This window comes from Erigeron canadensis, chromosome 3, assembly GCF_010389155.1.
Source record: "Erigeron canadensis isolate Cc75 chromosome 3, C_canadensis_v1, whole genome shotgun sequence".
Classification (NCBI taxonomy): Eukaryota; Viridiplantae; Streptophyta; class Magnoliopsida; order Asterales; family Asteraceae; genus Erigeron; species Erigeron canadensis.
The window spans coordinates 44,165,349-44,188,501 of NC_057763.1; the positions used below are offsets into that span (position 1 = coordinate 44,165,349).

The 23,153-nt window shown below is 33.7% G+C and overlaps 2 protein-coding genes across 3 annotated transcripts; both read right to left on the reverse strand.

The window, feature by feature from the left end:
- Positions 1-206: 206 nt before the first annotated feature.
- LOC122590660 ((+)-neomenthol dehydrogenase-like) lies at positions 207-8,048 on the reverse strand. The gene is made up of 6 exons (XM_043762838.1): positions 7,985-8,048; positions 7,631-7,865; positions 7,021-7,086; positions 4,387-4,575; positions 3,880-4,283; positions 207-370 (listed from the first exon to the last, which is right to left on the reverse strand). The coding sequence occupies exons 1-5, from the start codon at positions 7,996-7,998 to the stop codon at positions 3,882-3,884; spliced, it is 906 nt and encodes a 301-aa protein (XP_043618773.1). The 5' UTR covers positions 7,999-8,048; the 3' UTR covers positions 207-370; positions 3,880-3,881.
- Positions 8,049-11,407: 3,359 nt separating this feature from the next.
- Positions 11,408-23,153, reverse strand: LOC122590941 (187-kDa microtubule-associated protein AIR9). Of its 2 annotated transcripts, XM_043763116.1 has the most exons (38): positions 23,049-23,145; positions 21,689-22,500; positions 21,408-21,479; positions 21,041-21,106; positions 20,636-20,707; positions 20,468-20,533; positions 20,306-20,368; positions 20,160-20,225; positions 19,817-19,916; positions 19,414-19,515; positions 18,916-19,148; positions 18,702-18,816; positions 18,495-18,615; positions 18,217-18,392; positions 17,938-18,073; positions 17,645-17,745; positions 17,433-17,480; positions 16,914-17,098; positions 16,713-16,830; positions 16,435-16,562; positions 16,190-16,358; positions 15,799-15,917; positions 15,435-15,603; positions 15,213-15,297; positions 15,061-15,134; positions 14,849-14,968; positions 14,480-14,675; positions 14,272-14,393; positions 13,962-14,169; positions 13,720-13,793; positions 13,463-13,601; positions 13,156-13,334; positions 12,894-13,049; positions 12,687-12,818; positions 12,362-12,420; positions 12,243-12,275; positions 11,994-12,125; positions 11,408-11,841 (listed from the first exon to the last, which is right to left on the reverse strand). In XM_043763116.1, the coding sequence occupies exons 2-38, from the start codon at positions 22,448-22,450 to the stop codon at positions 11,665-11,667; spliced, it is 5,073 nt and encodes a 1,690-aa protein (XP_043619051.1). In that variant the 5' UTR covers positions 22,451-22,500; positions 23,049-23,145; the 3' UTR covers positions 11,408-11,664. The 2 variants fall into 2 exon arrangements, 1 of the variants encoding a protein (XP_043619051.1); XR_006322651.1 differs by lacking the exons at positions 11,408-11,841; positions 11,994-12,125; positions 12,243-12,275; positions 12,362-12,420; positions 12,687-12,818 and having other exon boundaries at positions 12,960-13,049; positions 13,455-13,601; positions 23,049-23,153.

The window sequence follows — 23,153 nt, forward strand, 5'->3', positions numbered from 1 at the left end:
AACGTAGTTGGTTATTATGGGTTTTGTGAATATTGCTGTAACACCCATCATTTAAAAATAACGATTTTCAAAAACTTTCACCTAACGGTGTCAAAAAAAGCGGAAAAAACATTTAAAAGTCCAAACCAATAATTTCAGTTTGGTTTATTCATCAAACGGTGTTACTAGCCATATCATTGAAACAAGTCTAAATGGAAATCCATCGGTTGCCCAACATAAAACAACCGATCACAAGTCAATACAATTCATAAATATCTAAACATAAATTCAAAGGTCTAAAGGAGCAGCCACTATGAGTAAACTATAATCCTTTTCAAGCAATCTACCCATGCCTCGCTCTTTATTCATCAACACTCAAAGCTTGCTAAACCTGAAGGAACAACACATTTCAAGAAACAAGTGTTAGCTAACGAATTAGCTAAGTAAGATAACACAAACTTATAAAAACATTTGTCCAATTAAAACGTATTAAAAGTCATATTTCATCATTAAGGCACATAACATCTCATATAGCCATAAACATCATTCATATAGGATCATTCGTCTTAGATGTGCCTAATCATCTTTTCATCATCACATATAACATCATTTCAGGTGTGACATAAGTCACTCATATCATATAAGGTGTAAGTTTGTGTGTAGGCGGTCAAAAGACCTAACGGGGACCTCACACCCGACTGGATGGATAAGCCTTACGGCGGTCCATCAGTGTCGTTAAGGAATGACAAGCCAATCCAGGAGTAGTCCGTATGTTCAAGACATTGGTGGTCAATCACGCCAGCCGGAGATACTCTAACCACGTAATTATGTTGCAAGGAGCCACCCAAGCAACCATATACGCACTCACCGGGCAAGGGCAAGTACGGGTTAAGCTTAACACTTTCATATCATATACGAGCTCGATTTATATTACATATAGTTCAGGAATCTACATTACCTAAACATAACACATATCATCTTTTACGTTTGGGCCCTTAAACGTGCACGTGATATGGTAACTTAAAGAGTCTAGTGAACTAGATTAACAAGCCATACAAACATGCACAATACAATACATCTCAAAACATATCATATCATATCATTTCATTTCATATCACATTATTTCATTTCATATCATAGGGACTGCATATCAGGCCTCAAAGGTCATTTACATAGCCCATATCACCTCCTGTGTATCCCGATTACCCATAAACGATCAAGATATTAAATGGAAGTTATTATAAGAAAACCATCTTTTGTTGAACCCTCAGCATGTCAAAGTAGTGTATCTTACCTCTTAGAAGCGTACAAAATGATAACGTAAGTTACCGAGCTTTGCAAGTATTCCCGACTACCTATAATTATTAAACGACATAATAAGCTAAACAAGTACCTACTTACTTTTTTTCATGAATCAAGCCTAAGTATCTTTAAACATGACCCATGACAAGGCTTGATGCATCGGACATTCGATTAATACTTTAAAGCTTACATAACTCGACAAAACTCAACATTCACTAACTAAATTAACCTTTCTGGAAACTTGACATCACAATCATCTTTTAAAAACATAACCATTAGAAAGTAGACTCTCTTACGATTCCGTGGATAGCTTATTTGTTAAAAACGGAGTTACGGTTCAAAAATTATGGTCATTTGAAAGTTCCGTCGCTATTGCGTCGCAACTACCAAGTTGCGTTCGCAGCTATATGTCACTGTTTTCTAGTTGCGCCGTAGCTAGCCCCGATTCTGCACAAACCTCATTGTTTAACCTCCAAAACTTAACCAAACACTCCCCAAACGACCCCAAACCTTATGAACGACTTTTAACCCTCAAAATTCATCATTTTAAGACTCTAATGATGTCATGAAAACAACCCTTAACATCCAATTGATTTGCAACACAACAACAATCGTTTTAGGTTACCGAATCGATTAAAACTCACGGTTTTGACTCCAATCAACCCTCTAAAGACCTAGATCTGTTATGAATCGAATCAAGGGATTGAATGGACATGAAATCAATGTTATTATACCTGGGATACCTGGAGATTATAAAGAGAATGTAAAAACTTGATCAAAACACTCTCGAATCAACCAAACGAAGATGAAATCGAACTAGGAATTGATTATGGCAATGGGGAATGGTTAGGGCTCAAAGAGAAAAGGATAATATGAGTAATTAGAAGCTAATGACCTGCTCCAAGACCCTAATCCCGTTTTTTAGTTTCCACCTATGTCAAACTAGTCCTTAGGCTTCCTTATGGCTCATATTAAGCTCAAAAAACCTATTGGGAATACTTACAACACATTAAACACTTTAAGCACATCAAAAGACATATAAAACATATCTTAAGCACTTTAGCACATTAATCATTAAGACACTAAAGCCTGACACATATAACACATTAAACACATATAGTCATTAAATCATTTATAGGCTTAACGGACACGTAGTGTTGACTTAACGACTCAAGTCAACCGTTAAATAAAAAGTTTGGGATGTTACAATTGCAATACCCATTTTGCAATTACTATTACCTTTAGCTATTGATTGAAAGATGTCATTGACGTTATGTAATATTCCAGATCCGGCCAACAGTTTTATGCTCAAAGCATTTGTGTGCTCGCTTCTTCGGGTACATATTGGGCCATCTTTGATGGTGGTTACAAGGTTAGTCACAACAATAGATTCATTGAGCTTTAATATAATTCTGGCCCATGTTTTATGTTTATTTTTTTGAACCTAATTGACCAGGAAGGCTGCAAAAGTATTAGAACTTAGAATAGGAACCAGTCCTAATCTCATATACTAAGCGTAATGCGGCTTCTGGTCTAGGTTTAATTGGTGTAGGTCCAAATAGATATATGGAGAAATAATTTCAAGTTGCAGCAGAAGCTTAATTGCTTTGCCTCAAACAAGTTCAAAATTCATTCATGTTGTAAGTATATCAGTTTTGAAACAAGGAATTTTATTTCTACAATCATTAGTCTTAAATTAGGTGTGTAGGACTAGGAAAGATTTTCAACTTTTTCTTGAAAAACAGGGATTTTCCAAATGATTACATGATATACATGGTGTTCTGATCTCTTCTTGTAGACTACTTTTTTTTGTTGTTGTATTAGCTATTTCAGTATTTAGCTTCCATATCTTTCTAAAATGGTACATGATATACATTGTGTTATATTGAAGTTATATGCAGGTATTCTCATTATCGGTTTTAGCTATTTCAACTTGTGTCTGTATGTTATGTACCTTAACATGTATGAATTGTAGCTATTTGTGACTTCATTTAGCCTATGTATTGAGTTTGGTCTTATTTGATGAGGCAAAGTATACTATGATAGTGTTGAGTAGAAGTTAGTGTATCAAGGAAGTGAAATGGTTTGCAATAAAGTTAATATTATGGTATGCCTGAGTTTTGTTTGTTAATAATTATTCTTACGTTACAAATAGCGAATTATATAAGTCGATTCACCATGTTAATAACATCAAATTATAATGCATCAATAAAACAAATTACATAAACATTTTCTGGTTTTAGAATTTTACTTAAACAGCCCGGATTTAACCCGGGTTGCTTAGCTAGTAACACATAAGAGCGAAATCATAAATGAGCTAGAAACCAAGAATACTTAAAAAATAAAAATAAATAAATAAATAAATAAAAACCAAGAATGGGGTGGAAATAAATAATCTGTAAATTAAGTTTACTGGCCCCCCAAATTTATCTATTGTCAAAAGTAACCCATATGTGCAACATAAATTGGAAACAACCTATTTTTGCTAAAGTTTGATAAAGTGACCTATTTTTGTAAAATACTCAGAAAGTATGTTGCAATTTATTGTAATTTTTAACTTACATTTCTTATTTCATACTTTGCTCAACTACGAATTACCTTTATTCAACTTTCGACTCCATTGATGAAAAAGGAGCAATTTGTGTCTTATTGAAAAAGGCACCAGACGGTCCACCGTCAGGTAACAAAGCAACCATAACCGGACCTTTAGCACCTTCTTCCGCCGTGATAAATCCAATTTGAGATGTCATGTCGGTTGCAACGTACCCAGGGTTCACACAATTCACCATAATGTTTGGGAACTTTCTAGCCATTAGCCTCGTGTAAGCATTAAGAACAACTTTTGAAACTTTGTAAGCAGAAGTCGTGAGTGGCCATCCATTCTCCTTTAATAGTCCAGCCCTAAAGTCCCTTAAAAACCATTGGATTATCTCGTCAATCCTCTCTTCAGTCAAGTTTTCGATATCTTGCAACTCTTGTTTCAACTTTTCATTGTGAAACCACTGATCAAAATACATAAACACACGAAGTTTATATATATAGTCTGTGAAATGAACTTCTTTTTGTCATTTTTAACTGTGACATATATACGAGCTAGTGACTTACGTATAGGTCTCCGTAAATAGAGCTAACATTGACGATTCTGGGAGATTTAGAGAGTTGGAGAAGCGGAAGGAGTACTTCTGTGATCACTTTGGTTCCGTAATAATTGATCTTGAGACACTCTTCTCCCAATTCATAAGGTTCTTTGATAATATTGGTTAAAAGATGTGCTTTCTCATCCACCACTTGTAACTATATATATATATATATATATATATACATACAAAGTCATATAAATTACAACATAATACATATGCTTATTAGTATTTTTGTTATACATTACATATATAATATTACAATATACTGATATAGTACCATTTAATAAAAAGGGAAGTGAATATAGTGTTTTCATATATTTAAGTTGTTGAATAACTCATCACATACTAATTTTTAAATACATAAAAAATATTGGAGGCTCATAATTTATTCATTATAAAAAAAATATATTAACAATTTAGTATGTAAGTGGTTTTTCACTCAATTTGAATGTATTACAACACCATATTCACCTACTTTTCCTTTAATAAAAATACTAGTTAAAAGCATTGTAACGATATACGAGTAGTTTAATATATGGTTCAATGATAAAATAACTATAGTATATACATAAGGATAATGGCACGAAAGTGTAACCAAATATGACAAAAACATTATGTAATGTAACCAACTACTCGACTAGCTATGTAGTGTAACCAACTTTGTTTTTTGGGTTATGTGATGTAAGCAATCGGATACGAAACAAGTTGTAGGTTACCACTTTTATTTTTATGTGATAATGGCATCGTAATGTAACCAACTATGACCAAAATGTTATGTAATGTAACCAACTCACATATATTAAGAATATATATGTATATATATATATATTATAATTTTCTATATATAAACAATTATATATATATACATCTCTTCTCTCTATCAAATACACCACATTGATCATGGTGGCGACGGTTCCGATTTTGAAGATTCCGGCAACAAGCGACCTCTCTTTTCTATCAGTTTAAGTTTGAAGATTTGTAGGTTTTATTGAGAAATCAAATTTGTGTGTAAAAGGCTAGACTAATAGATGGATATTTATCGAGTAGATGGTGAATGACAGCAACAGTGGTAGCAGATCCCACCACCTAGCGGTAGATTCCGGCAACAGTGAAGAACATTAGCAGATTTCGTCAACACGGTCTTTGAGCCATTGCCATTCGAATCTTTGACAATAGTTGTGGAATTCAATAAAGCAAAACCCATTGAGGTATCTGGTCATCGTATAGTGTGGTGATTAAGATTATAAAATGAATCGGCGTAGTAAAACCATTTGTCTACAACGACGAAGGAGAAATTTATATAAATATAGATTAGACAGAGACGGGGACACAATGGGGGCACCACTCCAATTTTGGTACAATGTAAAAAAATTTTAAAAGGTATATTTATAACTTGGACTTTAAAAATATTTTTAAAAAGAATACATATAGACGTCACATTCATTGTGATAAGTGTCTTCTTCGAAATCATTATTTTTGTAAGCATTAGTTTTGACTTTTGTGATAGATTCCTTCATTGCTAGATTAAAAATTTTGAGTTGTTTTAGTTTTTAATAATAAAAAAAAAAATTGAAGAAATTTTTTTTGTATTGTTTGGGTAAATATGTAATATATCAATAATATGGTTGTATGTAAAAAAGTAATTACTTTTTTTCAAATTATTATCATATATATTTATTTTAAATAAGTAATAATTATAATCACATAGTAAGGTAGAAAGATATATAGAAATTAATTATTTTATAAAATACGTACATTATCATATATCATTAATTTCGATGAACTTATATTATATTGTTTAATATACGCAACCCATCGGTCGTCACATGTTCCAAAATTGCAAAGATTGACGTTTATGTTAAAGACAAACATTTTCATAGCCGACACTTACATAAGCTAAACCCGGCTTTCTTAACACGGTTTTTTGATAATTTGATTAAATCCGACGTTAACAAAATTCTTTAAAAGACCCAATTTTTATTCTCTAGCTAGGGCCTAATTTTTTATATACTATGACTATGATAAATGTAACAATTTTCAATTTTGCCCCCTTACCAAAAAATTTCTTGCTCCGTCCCTAGATATAGATATTTAGTAATGGATAAAAGAAGATATATTGATTGATAATGATATGATGAATCAGGTGGATTAACATATTTGGGTTTAGATTCTCATTTTGGTTGTGTTGCATAGTTCGTGTGATGAAATGAAGAAGATAAAAAAAAAAGCAAAAGAAATGAATAATTTTATAACTTATATTTTTGTTAGTGGAATTATAAAGGTGATTACACTACATAGCTAGTCGATTAGTTCAATACATAACATACATTTTGGTCATAGTTAGTTACACTCTCGTGCCATTATCACTAACTTTATTTTTGGCTTAACTGGATAAAACTTGAAGTAGCCGATAACTTATGTGACATAACCCAAAAAACAAAGGTGGTTACACTACATAGCTAGTCGAGTAGTTGGTTACATTACATAACCTTTTGGTCTCAGTTGGTTACACTTTCGTGTCATTATCTCATATACGTATTACGTACGTACGTAGTATTAGTTACGGTCTATATAAATATAGAGAGATAAAAGTACTTACAAAACCTCCATCTTTAAATTTTTGATCATCAAGTATCATCACTCCAATTTCTGCTGCATTATTGATCTGTAGTACGTAGATGTATAAATCTTATTTCTCGTTAACAATCACACTCAATTAATAAAGCAAAATCACATTGACTACTTTTTTTGGCACCTAATATTAGACATAATATAGTGAGCTCCTGTTTAAATTAATAAAACCAACTGGGTTGGATCAGTGGTTGGAGCTCATGCCTTTAGAAACAGAAGGCATGCATGGGTTCGATCCTCATGCCCAACAAGGCTGGAGGTCCTTTTCTACATATGGTAGAACCTAAAAGCAGCCTCTCTACCTTTGGTAGAGGTTAGGTTGTCTACATATCAACCTAAACCCATACACCGTCGAAAACGGTATTAAGACCCAAAACCCATGGAAAACCGCATTGGGAGTTACTTTACTTTTTTTGTTTAAGCGTGGAAAATGTGTGACAAACTTAAAGCGTGTTCAAAAGCTTATAATTATAATAAATATTCAAAAACTTTAGATCGAGTGTGTTTAAGACGTACCTATGTATATATGTTTTAATCAAATCTGAAAAAGAAATGAATCTTTTAATTTGCATGATTACCAAGATATCAAGTTTTCCGAATTGAGTTTCGATGAAGTTGGCCAAACGCGCAGCACTGGATGGATCTTTGATATCAAGTTGATGAAATATAACATTCGGAAGGTTAATTTTTTTGACAGCTTCCATCCCGCGACTCTCGTTTCTGGCTGTTAATATGACTTGAACCCCTTGCAACGCAAGTTGACGACATATTTCATATCCTATCCCTTTGTTTCCTCCCGTCACAATTGCATATCTGAAATTTATATTTTAGAAGACAAACAAGCTAGGATTAATTCATTAAACTTGCGAGGCGGTAACAATATTAAAAGAAAAACAAAGTGTTATAAATTTTGATGGTGATAATATACGTACCTTTTCTTCTCCATTGGCACAAATGGAACGACAAATATGAAGAGTAAGGCGACACCTTTTATATAGCTTCATGGTAAAAGTAAAGAAAAAATATTAGACACGTGAATTCACTAAACTACTCTTAACTAATTAAATTACCATTAACCCTTAATATTAAATTACACTGTTAGTCTCTTATGTTATAAAATGAGAAACGATTAATCCTCCTAACTTATAAATAACATAATAATCCCCCTAATCATGAGATGATGACACAAAAGGCAAGATTTGGAAAAAGAATTAGTGGATACCACATGTCACATTCTTAATGTTTTAGGAGGATTATTAGGCTATTTGGTTAGGAGGATTTAACATTTTCCTTATAGAATATCTTTATTATCCCCTTTAAGTCAAACACATTCACATCAATTACTTACATCATCATCTGTCACCGTTATCACATCATCGTATTTTGCATGTATCGTGCTAATATAACATTAAATATTCCCTCCGTCCCAATTTAAATGTCACGTTGACTAGCTTTGACCGTAAATAATTTTGTTTGTACTATATAGTAGTTGATGAAACTTATATGAACGAAAAGTACATTAAAAACTCAATTCATTCGTATATTTTATATTGTTAAATGACACAAAAAGTTATTTTTGTTACTTTTTATTTGATAAAAGTTGGTCATGATATACATTGCATAAATAATACTTACACCGACAGTGACATGCATATATTTGTAATATTTTAAACCGCACATATGTGTGTGGCTAAAATGGATGTAAATATGTTTTGAGGAAAACATCGATCAGACGATCACTAAATAAAAATAAAAATAAAAACTCAATAAAAAGGATAACCATTTTCATACGAATCGTACAAGACAATGATTATATTTTAAGAATTTAAAACTAACTGGTTTTAGAATCATAATTGTGTTTCAAAATCTAACACAAAACATATAAACACCATGTTGAAACTTTTATTTATTTTCATAATAAGCTAAAAAAAAATGTAAGGCTTTGTTAAACGCAGATGCAATTAAGGTGCATTAAATAGTTACACACTTATTACAAAATTCAAGGGCAAAACTTTGATATGAAAGGTACAAATTTATTATGCATTTAACTTATTTTGTTGGGAAAATTTCATATATGTCCCATATTGATATTTTAATTACATATTTACCCAACTTAAATTAATAATTACATATATATCCAAATTTTGTTTAGATTATATCATATCTATCCATTGTGTTGTAAAATGATTTATAATCACATGTTGACATGGCAACACACCTATGATCTTGTTTGCTTTCAGAAAGATGACTGTCATATTATTAGTTTGGCTAAGCAACCTCTGACGGCTTGTATTTTTTGTTGTCATGCACAATAATATTTCATACAATAAGTTGGCATTATTTACATAATCTTGCATATAAAATAAATCATTATGAATTTACGCCAATCGTTAAAAGTAACTTTAAAACTTCAAGCTAAAACTTTGCTTAAAAAATACGAGTTCGCGGATTTATCCATGACGGATAGTGTACCCATTATTCGTTTGCGACCCGCAAATGATTACGTATTTATATCCATATCGTATCCATGGATTAAATTTATTAAAATCTCTCGTCCATGACAAATGAGTGTCCGCGGGTTATAGGTTTTTTCTTGCACGTTGTCATCCTTATTATTACTTGTATATGCAAAAGCTTTCTTATTGTTTGTCTTTTGCTCCACCGATTCACAAAATCACACTTGATCATATATGTGCAACCGTAACTTTAAGATGTGTTTAGATCTTGTAAAGGTTCACCTTGTGAATTGCTTATATAATTTGGTTCATATGTAATTGGTTGACATTTTAAAAGCACAAATATAGAATTAATTTTGAGTAAGTTGAATTATAAATCATTTTATAACACAATGGATATATATGAAATAATCTAAACAAAATTTAGATATGTATATATATAATTATTAATTTAAATTGGATAAATATGTAATTAGAGTATTAATATGAGACATATATGAAATTCTTACTATTTTGTTGACTTGGGTCAAAACAACTTCATCTGGGGTTCAATATATACGGCATATTAACAACAAAGTATTTGAAAAAAATATATATATTTGGTCGGTTACATCAAAGTATTCCAAATTGGATTGTAGTACATGGAAAGAGATTGAAGCTTTCATTACGATCACTCAAATAGTCAAATGAATAGTAATTGCAATCTATTAGATAGACACTTTTACCGAGGGTGACATGGTGATTCGTACACCATCACACCACTAGAGATCGATGCAAATCACATTTTTATATTGTACTAACAGTTTAAAACATGTTTGATAGTGTATGGTTAAAAAATGATGATGTACGGGTCATTACCTGAGTGACATGGATGAAAATATATATGAATGAGATTGATGGAGAAGACAATGAATAAGTAAAGTAACTCCTAATGTCGTCTTCCACGAGTTTTTGGTCCCGAATACCGTCTTCAACGGTGTAGGGGGGTTTGAGATGTAGACAGTCTTATTCCTACCAAAGGTAGAGAGACTGCTTCTAGATTCTACCAAAGGTAGAAAAAGACCTCCAGCCTTGCTGAGCATGGGAATCAAACCCATGACCTCTGTCTCTAAAAGGAAGGATTCCAACCACTAATCCAACCCAGTTGATTTTTTACAATGAATAAGTCAATAAGCTAATTCATTTTGATCACTAGAATTACAAGTTAGCTAGAAGTAGAATATTTGAATATTGAAAATAGATATTGATTGATTGAATATCCGTATCCTTTTTCTTTCTTTTTTTTCTTCCAGTGGCGCCCACTAGTTGAAAGAAGACCCCATTGATTGCAAAACTGGTTAAAACCAAATTTTAGGGAAGCTTGAGTTTCATAGATCCCAGGACGCAGTTCATTGCAACGATCGAAATATTACAACTGTACAGATATACATGGTACATACATCTTTGCAATGGAGGTATAGAAAATGCATAGTTAGCGACAAAGTATACCAGCTTAGAGCAGATCGGTTTAACTAGAGCTTTTGAAAATCAAGAATACTACTAATACAAGCACATATGTGAACGAGTGGGCAGTAATCAAGTAAGCTACAAGAAATGTCAATAGGGTTGGTTGCCCATCGATAAGGTCTTTAACTTTAGAAAGATCTATTTGAATTCGTGTCCCACTTGCACATTTGTGGAAATAGATTAATAGATGTTTTCCGAGAGTCTCAGTTTCATCCCAGACATACGTATAATTTAGGAGTATAATTTAAGAGTATGAATAGATTAAAATGTCTAACTAAAAAAATAGTAAAAGCTACCAGAAATAATAATATAAATAAATATTAGTAATAACTTAAGTAACCCAGGATATCAATTATATAATTGTAAGGATATAGATATAGAGAATCAACAGAATGTTGCAAGTTAAAAGATATATAAGAAATGATAAATGCCATTTTACATCCATCAGAGTTGGCAAACAAAAACCATACAATCAAATCAAATATTTGGAAGAACACAAAGTTGAAAACCATATACATCCTACAACAAACATCACAATCATAATGGGACATATATACTGTTCTTTTTTCTCAATGGGATATTTAACAAGGAAACCAAGCAAATAACTGTCACTATATAGACTCAAATCCAAAAAAGACTGGATCATTTGATCATGCCTCAATCTTCAAAAGGGAGTTAAGGGAAGTACTGTTGAATTTCTGTGCAAAGCCTCGGATCACTAGCACAATTACATCTCTTAGGTGTCGTGTTTGAACCATCAGATCTACTTCATTATCGCTATCCACAACAATCTTAAGCCGATGTTGGTCATTCCTAAAAATCTCCACCTACAGAAATGATGCCATGAGATATACAGAGTAGATCAGAAAGTAGTGTTGCATTTCTTTTCTTCTTTTTTTAATTGGAGGGCTAACAAAAGGCAGTACTGGTATTGATGTTAATTTTTTTAATATAATATACGAAGGACGGAATCACAAACATGGAATGGAGGAGTATAGCTTCCACGAATCTCCGTTGTTGGGAAAGAAGTCTTGGAACCAGGCTTTACGACCTTCACTCTTTTTCTATTAACTTCCAATACTCTTCTCTCAAGACTACCTACCCCAGGAGCCTATAATATTAATCAGAAATGAGTCAGGATTTATCCAAAATGACAATTTAGCCCAACACCTCCCCATCCTTGCATACATAAAATGATATCAGCAACAAAAAATTTAGTATAATTTACCTTCTTCGAAGATCTGTCCTTATCACATAATGCCTGTTCAAGAGACATAAAATGTTACGAGTCCTTAAAATAGACAATACTTGTGCATACCATGTACATGAGGATGAACAGATTCTTACTTCAAACTTGACAGAGCCAAGATCAAGCTTCTGCTTTACTTCTTTATGAACATCAGGTTCTGAAAACCGATGTATAATGTTAGACATATAGAAGAAAAAATAAGAGGGGAGGGGGGGTAGCATGTAGGTACAGATAAAAAGATGAAAACTTTGGACCATTTACTTATGGACAGGTTGATTCAGGTCATGTTTTATTTCTAAAAAGTCAAAGTGGCAAAAACAACTGCTAAAAAGAAAACGATACAGCATGTATTTATAAAAAATAATATAAAAAAATAGACTGACAAAAATAGATTCGGGAAAAATAAAAATGATCCAGGCTTACCAACAGTTATTGGTTCAGTTGAAGCAGAAACTGGATGGCCTTCTACCCCATCTTCTCTTATAGGAGTATAAATAGCAACCAGCCGGTAACCCACATCATCAACATTTGCTTCATACATCTTTCCTGTCTCACCTGCATTAGAATATCAAAGTATCTTAAATACCGAATCGGGGACTTGTGAATTAACCAATGCATGCTAGAACATACCTGGAATAGAAATTAAATCTGGACTGCCAACCATTGATCTCAGCCACTGGACTTTACTCTTACCTTCCTTCCCTCCACTATAATTCCCACGAATAGCATATAAATTGGTATGGAAACCTCTGCCTTCAATTTCCAGCTTCTCCATTCTAGGTAATCCTGGAAATAAAAAACATATCTTATCTTGAAACATAGTTATTCTGTAATAATGCTCTCAGAAAATAATATAAGGAATGGAAGAGACATAAGAGAAAGGATAGAAGACCTGGAGAAACAGGGGCAGTTTCGACATATGCCGGCTCACTAGATCTTCCAAATGTATCAGTTACAATGCACTCACATTTAAAACGACAACCAATGTCATCAAACCGCAGGTTATATGAGCAAGAACATTGTGATTGTATTGGCTCAAAGCCATTGCTTCCCATTTCAGAAGACATATACCTGTCATTTAACAAATAATGATAATACTCACTAACTTTTTGGGGTAAAACAAAAGAAGGGAGCATAAAGAAAACATAACAAAAAATAAACAAAGTAATGCCATTAATGTTTATGGTGTACAGGTATACCACTGGTATCTGACATGTTTCTTGTACTTTTGCCAGACATTCTGCTGAGCATCACTCTCTGGGATAACTTCTATAACAGTTAGTACTTCCCTCTCAATTGCCTTACCAGTCACAGCAAGCATCTCTATTCGGGGAAGCTCTGTATGTATGTATGTATAATTAGAAGCCTCAAAAAAGACTAAAGATAAGATACAATGATTTAATCAAACAGATATAGAACCATAAAAGGCTACAGAAATGCAACACTATATCTGTACCTGGTAGGATCACATCTGTTGGCTCAGACAGCTTTAGGTCTCCAACAACTGAATCAGAACGAACCGGTGTATACCTTCAAATTGCACAAAAAAACTTTTCAGGGATGATAAAAATTAAAAACTAATAAAAAGAACATGATATAATTGTTAATGATTTTCTAACTAATATAATTAATGTTTATACAGGCTATGGTTACTGCACACATATGAAGAGTGAATAAGAACATTGGTAAAGTAATTACCCAAATAATAATCGGCAATTGTAATCTGAATCCGTAACTTCATATGTTCTAGAGTTAGCACCGTCTATTAAAATAGGTGCTCCCTCCATAGGTTCTCTGTACCAACTAAAGATGCTTGATCCTTCATAACCACCAAAATATTCTCCATCACCAGAAAAAGTGCTTAAGGACAGCGCCTTCACACTAACTTTGGATACTACAGGAAGAGCTGGCACGACATTTGACATTAATATGTCATAGTTATACCACAAGTAGATCAAATACATAACTGCTCATCATTTCAATACAAGAAGAAGGGGCACGAGGCTACCTGGACTCACTGGACTGTTGCAAACAGACACCAAGGGTTCACCGGATTGTCCATCTACACGAGTTGGGACCCAATACAAAGCCAAATAAGAACCCACATCTTCCAGTGATGGAGTGTATGTTCTGCCAAAAGATAACATTAACCAACAATGTACAAACAAAACAGAAAAGATAGACAAAAAACATGTGCCTAATATTCACAAACTCACAATGTTTTCCCGCATATAGTCACATCCTCATAAGCATCTAATATATCCTTGAGAGCAGATGGATCAAGTTTGGATCGACTTCTGTACCATATATATTTTCCACCTCCTTCTTGTCCACCAAAGTATGTCTTCAGAGGAACCACAACCTTGTCCTCACAGCAATCAAGAATCTGAAGTTCCACACCCACAGGATCAGCTGTCAAAAAAATTAATAGATATCAATGTTACAAATTATTAGTAGACCACAGCATGATGTTACAAATTATCTTTACAAGTGCATCAATTTCATAATTTGTACTTTCTTAATTGTATTAAAATTACAGTTCGGCAATTCACAATCAATCTTTAATCAATGCAAAATCTACCCACCTGGAGCGATTGGGATAGATACTATACTTTTTGGTGTCCCTTTAATTCCATCTCCTCGAACAGGTGTATAAACAAGTTCTACACATGATCCCACATCCTCTAAGGTCAGATCTAGATGCTCTGCTAAGAAAAACACAGTTATTGTTTAGTAAATCATCAGGGTTGCTAAATGTACCAGTAAGTGGTAAATTATATCTATGATGAAGTCTGACCACTAGAATGCAGTTTCTCCCTGTAACCATTATCCTTTATTCTGAACCATTCAAAGAAACAGGCACCTTTATCCCTGAAAGAGGTTAAGTACATAATTAAGATGACATTTGTGCCCTCAACACCTTCTATAAGCTTGTAAAAGATGTCTTACCCTCCGCTATACGATGCAATGAAAGTCAATCGCTCCCCTTCTATCATTGAGCCATTGAATTCAAGTGACTGGCAAGTTGGTGGCCCTGAAAAATAAAAAATGGAGAACCCTTATAACTGTTATTGGAAAAATTGATCACAAAACTCAAAAGAAAACTATTCAGATATTTCTAGTTAGGTAAGCAAAGGTTTATATACTAAAATAGATAATTTTGCATGATACCAGGAGATACTGGTCCAATTTGTTCAGATAATATAATAGGACCACGCGCTCGATCTTTTCTCATAGGTTCGCATGAAACTGACAAAAAAAAGCCAATATCATCAGCTGATAGCAAGTATGATGAAGTGGTAGCCTCGGCAACTTCCTTTTGCACACCATCTGAGCTAGTCTGCACATATAACTACCTATTAACATATTTCATGAATATATAGTTTTCATTTACTTTCCCCTGATACAAAGCATACAATTCTCCGCCTCATAATAGTAAAATAAATGACAAGCCTAACTTTTTATATAGGCTTAGAACAAAAACATATAAAGAAACTATCTTGACATAAAGACAGCTTTAAAGTTCCATGAGTACCCTGAACCAACGGAAAACAGAGTCTCCCTCTTCACCACCCCAATATTGTTTGTTAACATATAAAAAAGTGCCTTCAACTGCAGTTCCATCCACGTGCAGAGACAACAATCTAGGGCTTCCTGATTAAAAAAATAGACAAAAATCAATATCAAATTAAAACTTCAAAGATAGATATATAAAACTCTACACCAATCATATCACCATACAAACGGCCACAAGCTGACACAAACGTAATATTTTAGGCGTATATTTTCTTATAATCTTATGTGTCTCAAACCAAAGTATTCTAAAGAAAGTACACTATAAACTTAAGTTTTATTACAAAAATAATACACAAAAGCAATTTTAGCTGTGTATACAAACAATTTACCACCACGAGAAATGTAATTACCTGGCTGAACAAGCTCTTGTCCCATGCAAGTTCTTGACTCTCCCACAATCCCATCATCACGTATTGGAGTGCATTTAAAGGAGATAAATTTACCAATTGCATCTTTCGTAACATTATACTGAAGACTACCGGAGACCTCAGGTATCAACATACCAGGGTCAGTCTCAACCTGCTCATATCCGAGTGAAATATGCATAAAAATGTTATAGCAATGATACATATAGAACAACTGAAAAGTGAAATACCTCGTGAAGATACCAATTGTATATACTCTTTCCTTCATGACCCCCTATGTACCCATAAGATGCTGTAAGTATTCCCCCTTCTGAGTAATCGCCAGTTATGGATAAGAAATTTAGATTTGGAGGAAGAGCTGCAACGATTCAACAAACATGTGTAAGAAGCATTTACTACCGATACTGATTGATGAGTGTACATTACACTAACATTATAGTTAGGTCATTCTTAGTTTTGCAAACAATAATAGCAATCAAAGAAGTTGGCAAAAATGTAATTCACGTACTTTCGACTGATCTATCTGATATAGCGTATGCTGGTTCACCAGATTCACCATCTTCATTCACAGGAGTGAACTTGGCAACAATGTAGCATTTGACTGCGCCTAAAGGGATGCGAAATGCCTGACATGTAACACAAATTCTCAACTAGAATCCTATGTTAATAGAATGTGTCAAGGATAATCAACCATGATTATACCACTAACCTTGGCGAATTTGGATGTGATAACTGCTTCGAGACCATTCTCACCATCCAAAACTGAAGAAAATGATTTGAACCACTGAACTCTGCTAGATCTTTCAGTAGCTCCAGTTACGTTAGCTTCCACTGTAACCTTACTTCCTTCTTTTAGATCACCGATTATCTTTAGGTGTGTAACTTTTGGCGGAGCTGAAAATTTAACCAGGGGAATTGATCTTAAGAGTTGACTAAAATATCATTGGAGCTCTCTAGAGTTCAACATTTCACTGTCTTTAAAAATATTACTTCATTTGTAGATTTCTGACTTTCAAAAATACTCTTTAGATTACTTATCTTACTAACCTGGTATTTATTATTTCAAAAATACTTATATATAATTGCATGCAATTATCATGTATTATTTTGTAACTTCCAATTTATCACACATGCAGCAACAACAACGATACCCAATCCCACAGATATGCGGGTTATAGGAAAGGTAAGATGTAGATGGTCATAATTAATCTTAGTCATGCATAGGTACCTCGCTTGACTATTTGAGAAAGTGTTGATGTAGATTTTCCTTCCTGGCCTGTAGATCCAATAAATTAAAAACTATGATAGAACAAACCACCCCAATTCATAGTAAGTAAATAACAGAAGGATGTAACAACAAAACTAAAACATTAAAGTTAGATGCTATGAAGATAAAGTAACTCATAACAACTTTGGATTACTAAAGTTAAGTGGACTGACCCTCAAAATTTACTGGAAGATATACAAATGCCAGACGTGAACCGACATCATCCTTGGACAAAATGTACTCAGTAGTGCCAGTTAATACCAAGACAAAGTCTCTGTCAAGATACACGGTATTAGAGGATATTGGAAACAAATAATAAAAAATTTAAAAACTAAAAAAGTTATGTACTTATACTAATACAAATTATACTATAAATGAAAAATATTTAACCCTTGTTAGTTGCTCTTAGTAATATAATAAGTTTTCTATTTCCTAGAGAAATTGTGAAATTAAAAGGAAAACAAACCCCGTATCTTTGTTCTCGCGCAACCATTCAAACTTGCTTGGTCCTTCTTTTCCTCCAAAGTACACGCCTACCCCAGTAATAGCATTTCCTTCTACAACGTCTCCAACTAATTGCACGTTACTAACAGATGGAGAAGCTGACAAAAAGAAACAGGTTAGTGATTAGAATAGATGTAAAGTAAGCTAATCAAGAAGTTATATGAAGATGAAGATTTGTAACATGCCATATGTAAATCTCTGAACTGTTACACAATAATAATTGAAACCATAAATAACCCACCAGGTTTTATATAATCCGTGATTGCATATTGAGGCTCTCCTTTGGTTCCTTCTTCTGTTACAGGAGTGTACATATACACTAGGCAGGAATCAACATCATCTAGATTCAATTGATATTCCTCATTTTCTGCTCCAGCAATCACCACTGGACTGCTGTTCCATTTTCTCCTTAACCAACTGAAACAAAAATATACAAAATATTGTTAACAAAAGAATAGGTATAGCTGCAATGCCCGCTACAGTAAATCAAACTGCAAAATGCAAATGAAAATGAGTCACCTAGAAATGCCTTTTGCTGGGGTCCCACCACACCATGCAACCTCTGGGTGGCCTGTAATTATATTCCCCTCAACTAGTTCTCCACGCACATCAAGCTTCAGAACCTTCGGGCATCCAGTTCCTAAGCAAAAAGTTCAAGGTGAGACCTGATATTTGAAATCAAACTTTGGTCAACAATAAAAGCTCTGATATGTGGTGAATATGTACCTGGAGTAACTGGTGAAGATATAGCAAAAATTGGGGAATATTTAGTATCTCCAAGTACAGGAGTACACTCCACCTTCAAAATCTTGCCCACGTCATCATGTTTTGGCCAGTATACCTTGCCAACAAAATATTCACAAAATGTAATGTTAATACATAATTACATAGTAACGTCTATCTGAGAATCAACCCAACCACAATCAAACAGGCTCATTACCTCACTAGTAGCATCTGGAATTGCAGTGAAGTTTGCAAGAGCAGTGCCTCCAATGAACCATTGATAATTCAAAACTAATTCTGACTCGTCATTTATGATCTTATCTTTGGTAAAAAGAAAGTGACAGTTACAGGCATCTTCTTCAAATGGTTGATCAACTGAGGCTTCCATGAGCATGTAACCAGAAGGAAATTGGTCTTTCCATTGTTCGACCAGAAAGTTAAAAGTCGACTCTGTTCGTATAGTTGACAAATCATTATGAGTATAAGACCCGTATTATTGTAATCATTAAACTACACTAGTCAAATAGTACAGACATTAAAAAAGTGTTATGAATATTGATTGATCAGAAAATATATACGCAGTCTCCCAATTTCAAGTCTTTAGTTTTTTTTTCAAGTCCTTATTTATTATGAAATAATGTGTTTTCAGAGAATATATATAATTTGCATACTTCATCAACTATCAAGTAACAATAATAGATTTGGAAAAGCTCACCTACGGCTTGTTTTGAGCTGCAAAGCTCCCAACCTCTTGCAATGCAAACTGCTGTATGCGCAGGATAATGTTTTGCAAGTGCGATTTCTTTAAGAGAAAGATCTTGCAAAATTTTCATTGAATACAAGCGTTAGAGGCAATTGACAAAACTTTAAATACTATAACACAGTTACATAAATTTAGTATAAAACATGTGATGCAATCTGAAGCTGATTTGAAACTAATACGTACTCACGTCTTGCAAACATTCAGTAATCAGCAGCAATGTCCAATTTGGGACAAAGATTTTTAAAAGGAAAAAAAAAAATCGTGCAAAAATTACATTAACACAATGGAGAACAAATTAATATAGTACAGCATATGCTAAAAGGCATTCAAGTTTCTTATCAAAGATATGAAATACCTCTATCGTTAAATTTCTTCAGGGTTGGGCCAACAAGCAAAATGGAAGCTGCTTCAACATGTGCCATCTCAAGAATAGGATTCTCCTCTAACCGTAAATGCTACAGCATAAAGCAATAGCATATATAAGCAAATAATAACATTCAAGCATGATTGTGCAAGTATAGATACATATAGGATATATTGATCCTATAATCCTACAATCTTTCTCACTCGAATACCCCAAAAAACACAAAAGATCCAAGAAAAAGCGTAATACAAAATGTTAAGTTGGTGCGAAGTTTATAAATTTACAATCCACAAACACCAAACTTGGATGAATGGGAAATTGTTGGTAAACTTGCCTCAAGTGATGGTAAACATGGAAAACCCTTCAGCGTTGATACCCTATTCTTGCTGGCAGCTAAGACCTGTAAAGAACCAAAAGGTCAAAGAATGATAAAAACCAAAGCAACATACAAGGGAGGGTAAATTAGAGAATGAAAGAAACCTGCAACCGTGGTTGACTGGCCATTGAAAGAGACTTCAACTTATTTTGTGCAACCGAGAGGAACTAGAAGAACAGAGATTTGTAAGTGGCACGAAATGTCAATAACTAGATTACTATTAAGCACACATTGGTAAGATAAGTTAACGGACCATATATATTTACCTCCAGATTTGGGAGTGCAGGAAGTGTCGCAAGTGATGTTATTTGATTCCCAGCAAGGTAGAGTTGCTACAAAAGTTTTAAAAAAAAGGAAAACAAATTTCTGGTTAAAACAATTCATTATTTTTATTTACGGCCCATTAGGATATAAAAACAATATGTGAAAGTAACCTGCAAGGCTTTACAAGCTTCAAGTGGTTCAAACCCAGGCCCTTTAAAATCATTAAAACTCAAATCAAGAACCTACAAATAGACCACAATAATCATTTACCAACCTTGGAAGAAGCCATAGATAACAGTCATATATGATTTTTCTTTTGTTTTAGATAGGTAAGATCTTAGTCATAGCCTCGATAGAAATTTCACATTTCGCAAATTATATATATCGCAACTTAAGGAACAATCTACCCAGATTTGATCATATATCAAAGAAAAAGTTTTCTTTTTTTAAGGCAATACAGCCATAAAGACATAACTTGCCTTAGGAAAGACGATATAGAGAAAGTTCTTAAGAAGAATTAAAATAATAAACTACTTCAGTGTATGGAGAGAGTCAAAAGAGATTTGTGTACAGACCTTCACTCGCGTCAGTAATTCAATGCCTTCTAATGAAGACAACAGGTTGTCTCGGAGATAAACAAACTGCCACATCAGGGTATCAGTAATAGGCTTCTATAATAATTGACCAAAGCAGCAGTTTATTTCTACATTATACTACTCAAAAGAACATGCAAGTGACTGGGAACATGCAAATCCTAGTAGAATTTTAGTAGAGATTATAAAAAAGTCTTTTAACTATTTTATACAGTGAGGTTCTGAAGTTTAAAGGATGATCATCTCTGATAGATAGAGACTCATCATACAAATGCTAAATGTAATAATAAGCCAACAAATGTACATATCGCTGTTCAAAAAACAAATGATACTTTACATATCAGCTTACCTCCAGATTAGATGACAATTTCAGCCCACTAGCTTTCAGACTACGAAGTCTGTGACCCCTAAGATCCAACCTCTGATATCATGGGAGAAAAAGTTTGGATAAGCATGACAGTAGAGCTAATGATAATAAATAGACAGCAGGTTATTAAACTTGATATAACATGGGATAAAAAGTACATAAAATTTCATTTAAAACAAATGCTTTTCATCCTTAGAAGACCAAAAGTAAACTGATAAAACAATTGCGGATGGAGGAGTTGACTATAAGAAGGAAAGGTTTACCACATCATCACCGGCCTTGGCCTCAACTTGGGGAAGCATGATCAAACGAGATACCCTAATGTCAGGAGTTGCTTTTCTTAAACTCGATGAAGTAGACATTCTTTCTCGAGAAGACGACAAAGATCCGGAATTTGATCCACTGGAAGCTGCAGATGATCGGGCAGATGAAGAAGATAGTTTCGAGATTGATTTCCTAAGCATGCTGCTCCCTGTGCTGTCTATGGACGTTGAAGGGACTCTTGATGATGAAGAAAGTGATGAAGATAATTTAACATTACTGCCCATGGTTCTAGGAGTTTTAACAACAGGAGAAGTAATAACCGAATTCTTAGTTTCAGATGAGCTTGCACGAACCGAAGGTTTGGTAGCTGGTGAAGGTAGTGAACTCCTACGTGCTTCTGGAAGAGACCTCCTCAATGGCCTTTTTGTGGCTGAATCAACACTAGTAGTTGGTTTCTTAACTGTAGCTTGCTTCTCCTTTGAACTCCCTGTGCTATTCCTTCTAACAGCAGGAACAGCGTTAGAAGTTTCACTGCCTTGATCTATGGCCGATTTTCTTAGAGTCGATTTGACCGCATTAGAAACAGTCGTAGGTTCTATCTTTTTTCGGGTGGAGCCAGTAGTAGAACCAGAGACTTTCAAAGATGAGGAAACAGTTGGTTTAGTAACACTTTTTGTTGTTGCTTTCACACTCTCAGCAGAAGACGATGTCTTTGTATTGGAGGTCGGGACCTTGTCTAAAGATCCCTCTCCCCCTTCCATTTCACTCTAGTTAACAAACTCTCTGATACCAATCAGCTAAAATCAATCGCCTGCCAGTCAAGAAACACAAAAATGAACAACAGCTGACTGATAAGAATACACAAAAACCAATTCTTTACCCAAAAAAGATAAGAAAATAATCTGGGTTTGATTCCTGCATAGCTAAAGGGGCAGTGGGAGCTATAAAAAAACACAGCTTACATGCACAAAGATTGAAACTTTAACACATTTATCAGTTACAAAAAGCATAAACAACATTTCATAACAAAAATCGGCTAATTCTTGACCAAAATTATCACAAAAAATTAAAAAAATGAAAATTGATACCTAAAGGTGCATTGGGGAGCATAAATTTAGAAGGAAAAAAAAAACAATCTTTAAACATAAAAATTCAAATTTTACATACACTATGCTAACTCTTGAACAAAACAACATGTGGGTTCCACACCTTAAACCTAAATAAACAGTAATTAGTAGTACCATTAACATATATGCTAACATCCATTACAAATACACACATACATATACATGCATATATGAATATAATTATACATATATAGGATAATGTGGGTTTGAGTTGGTGAGTGAGAGAGTGTACCAGGATGTCAGAGCAGATCTGGAGAAGAAGCAGTCAGTGACTGATTACTGTTGAGCAAATATTATGAAATTAAAATTTGTAATTATCATTAGTATTAAGTAAGCT

What these genes read in the sequence shown, in the direction of transcription:
- LOC122590660 (XM_043762838.1), bottom strand. An exon ending in TCGGAAAACTTGATATCTTG is followed by an intron (nt 7,087 to 7,630) that starts GTAATCATGCAA and finishes TACGTACTACAG; the next exon opens with ATCAATAATGCAGCAGAAAT. An exon ending in AATTTAAAGATGGAGGTTTT is followed by an intron (nt 4,576 to 7,020) that starts GTAAGTACTTTT and finishes ATATATATATAG; the next exon opens with TTACAAGTGGTGGATGAGAA.
- LOC122590941 (XM_043763116.1), bottom strand. Translation starts at nt 22,450, where the DNA reads ATGGAAGGGGGAGAGGGATCTTTAGACAAGGTCCCGACCTCCAATACA. An exon ending in AATTACTGACGCGAGTGAAG is followed by an intron (nt 20,708 to 21,040) that starts GTCTGTACACAA and finishes GTCTATTTGTAG; the next exon opens with GTTCTTGATTTGAGTTTTAA. An exon ending in CACGGATTATATAAAACCTG is followed by an intron (nt 18,074 to 18,216) that starts GTGGGTTATTTA and finishes TCTTTTTGTCAG; the next exon opens with CTTCTCCATCTGTTAGTAAC.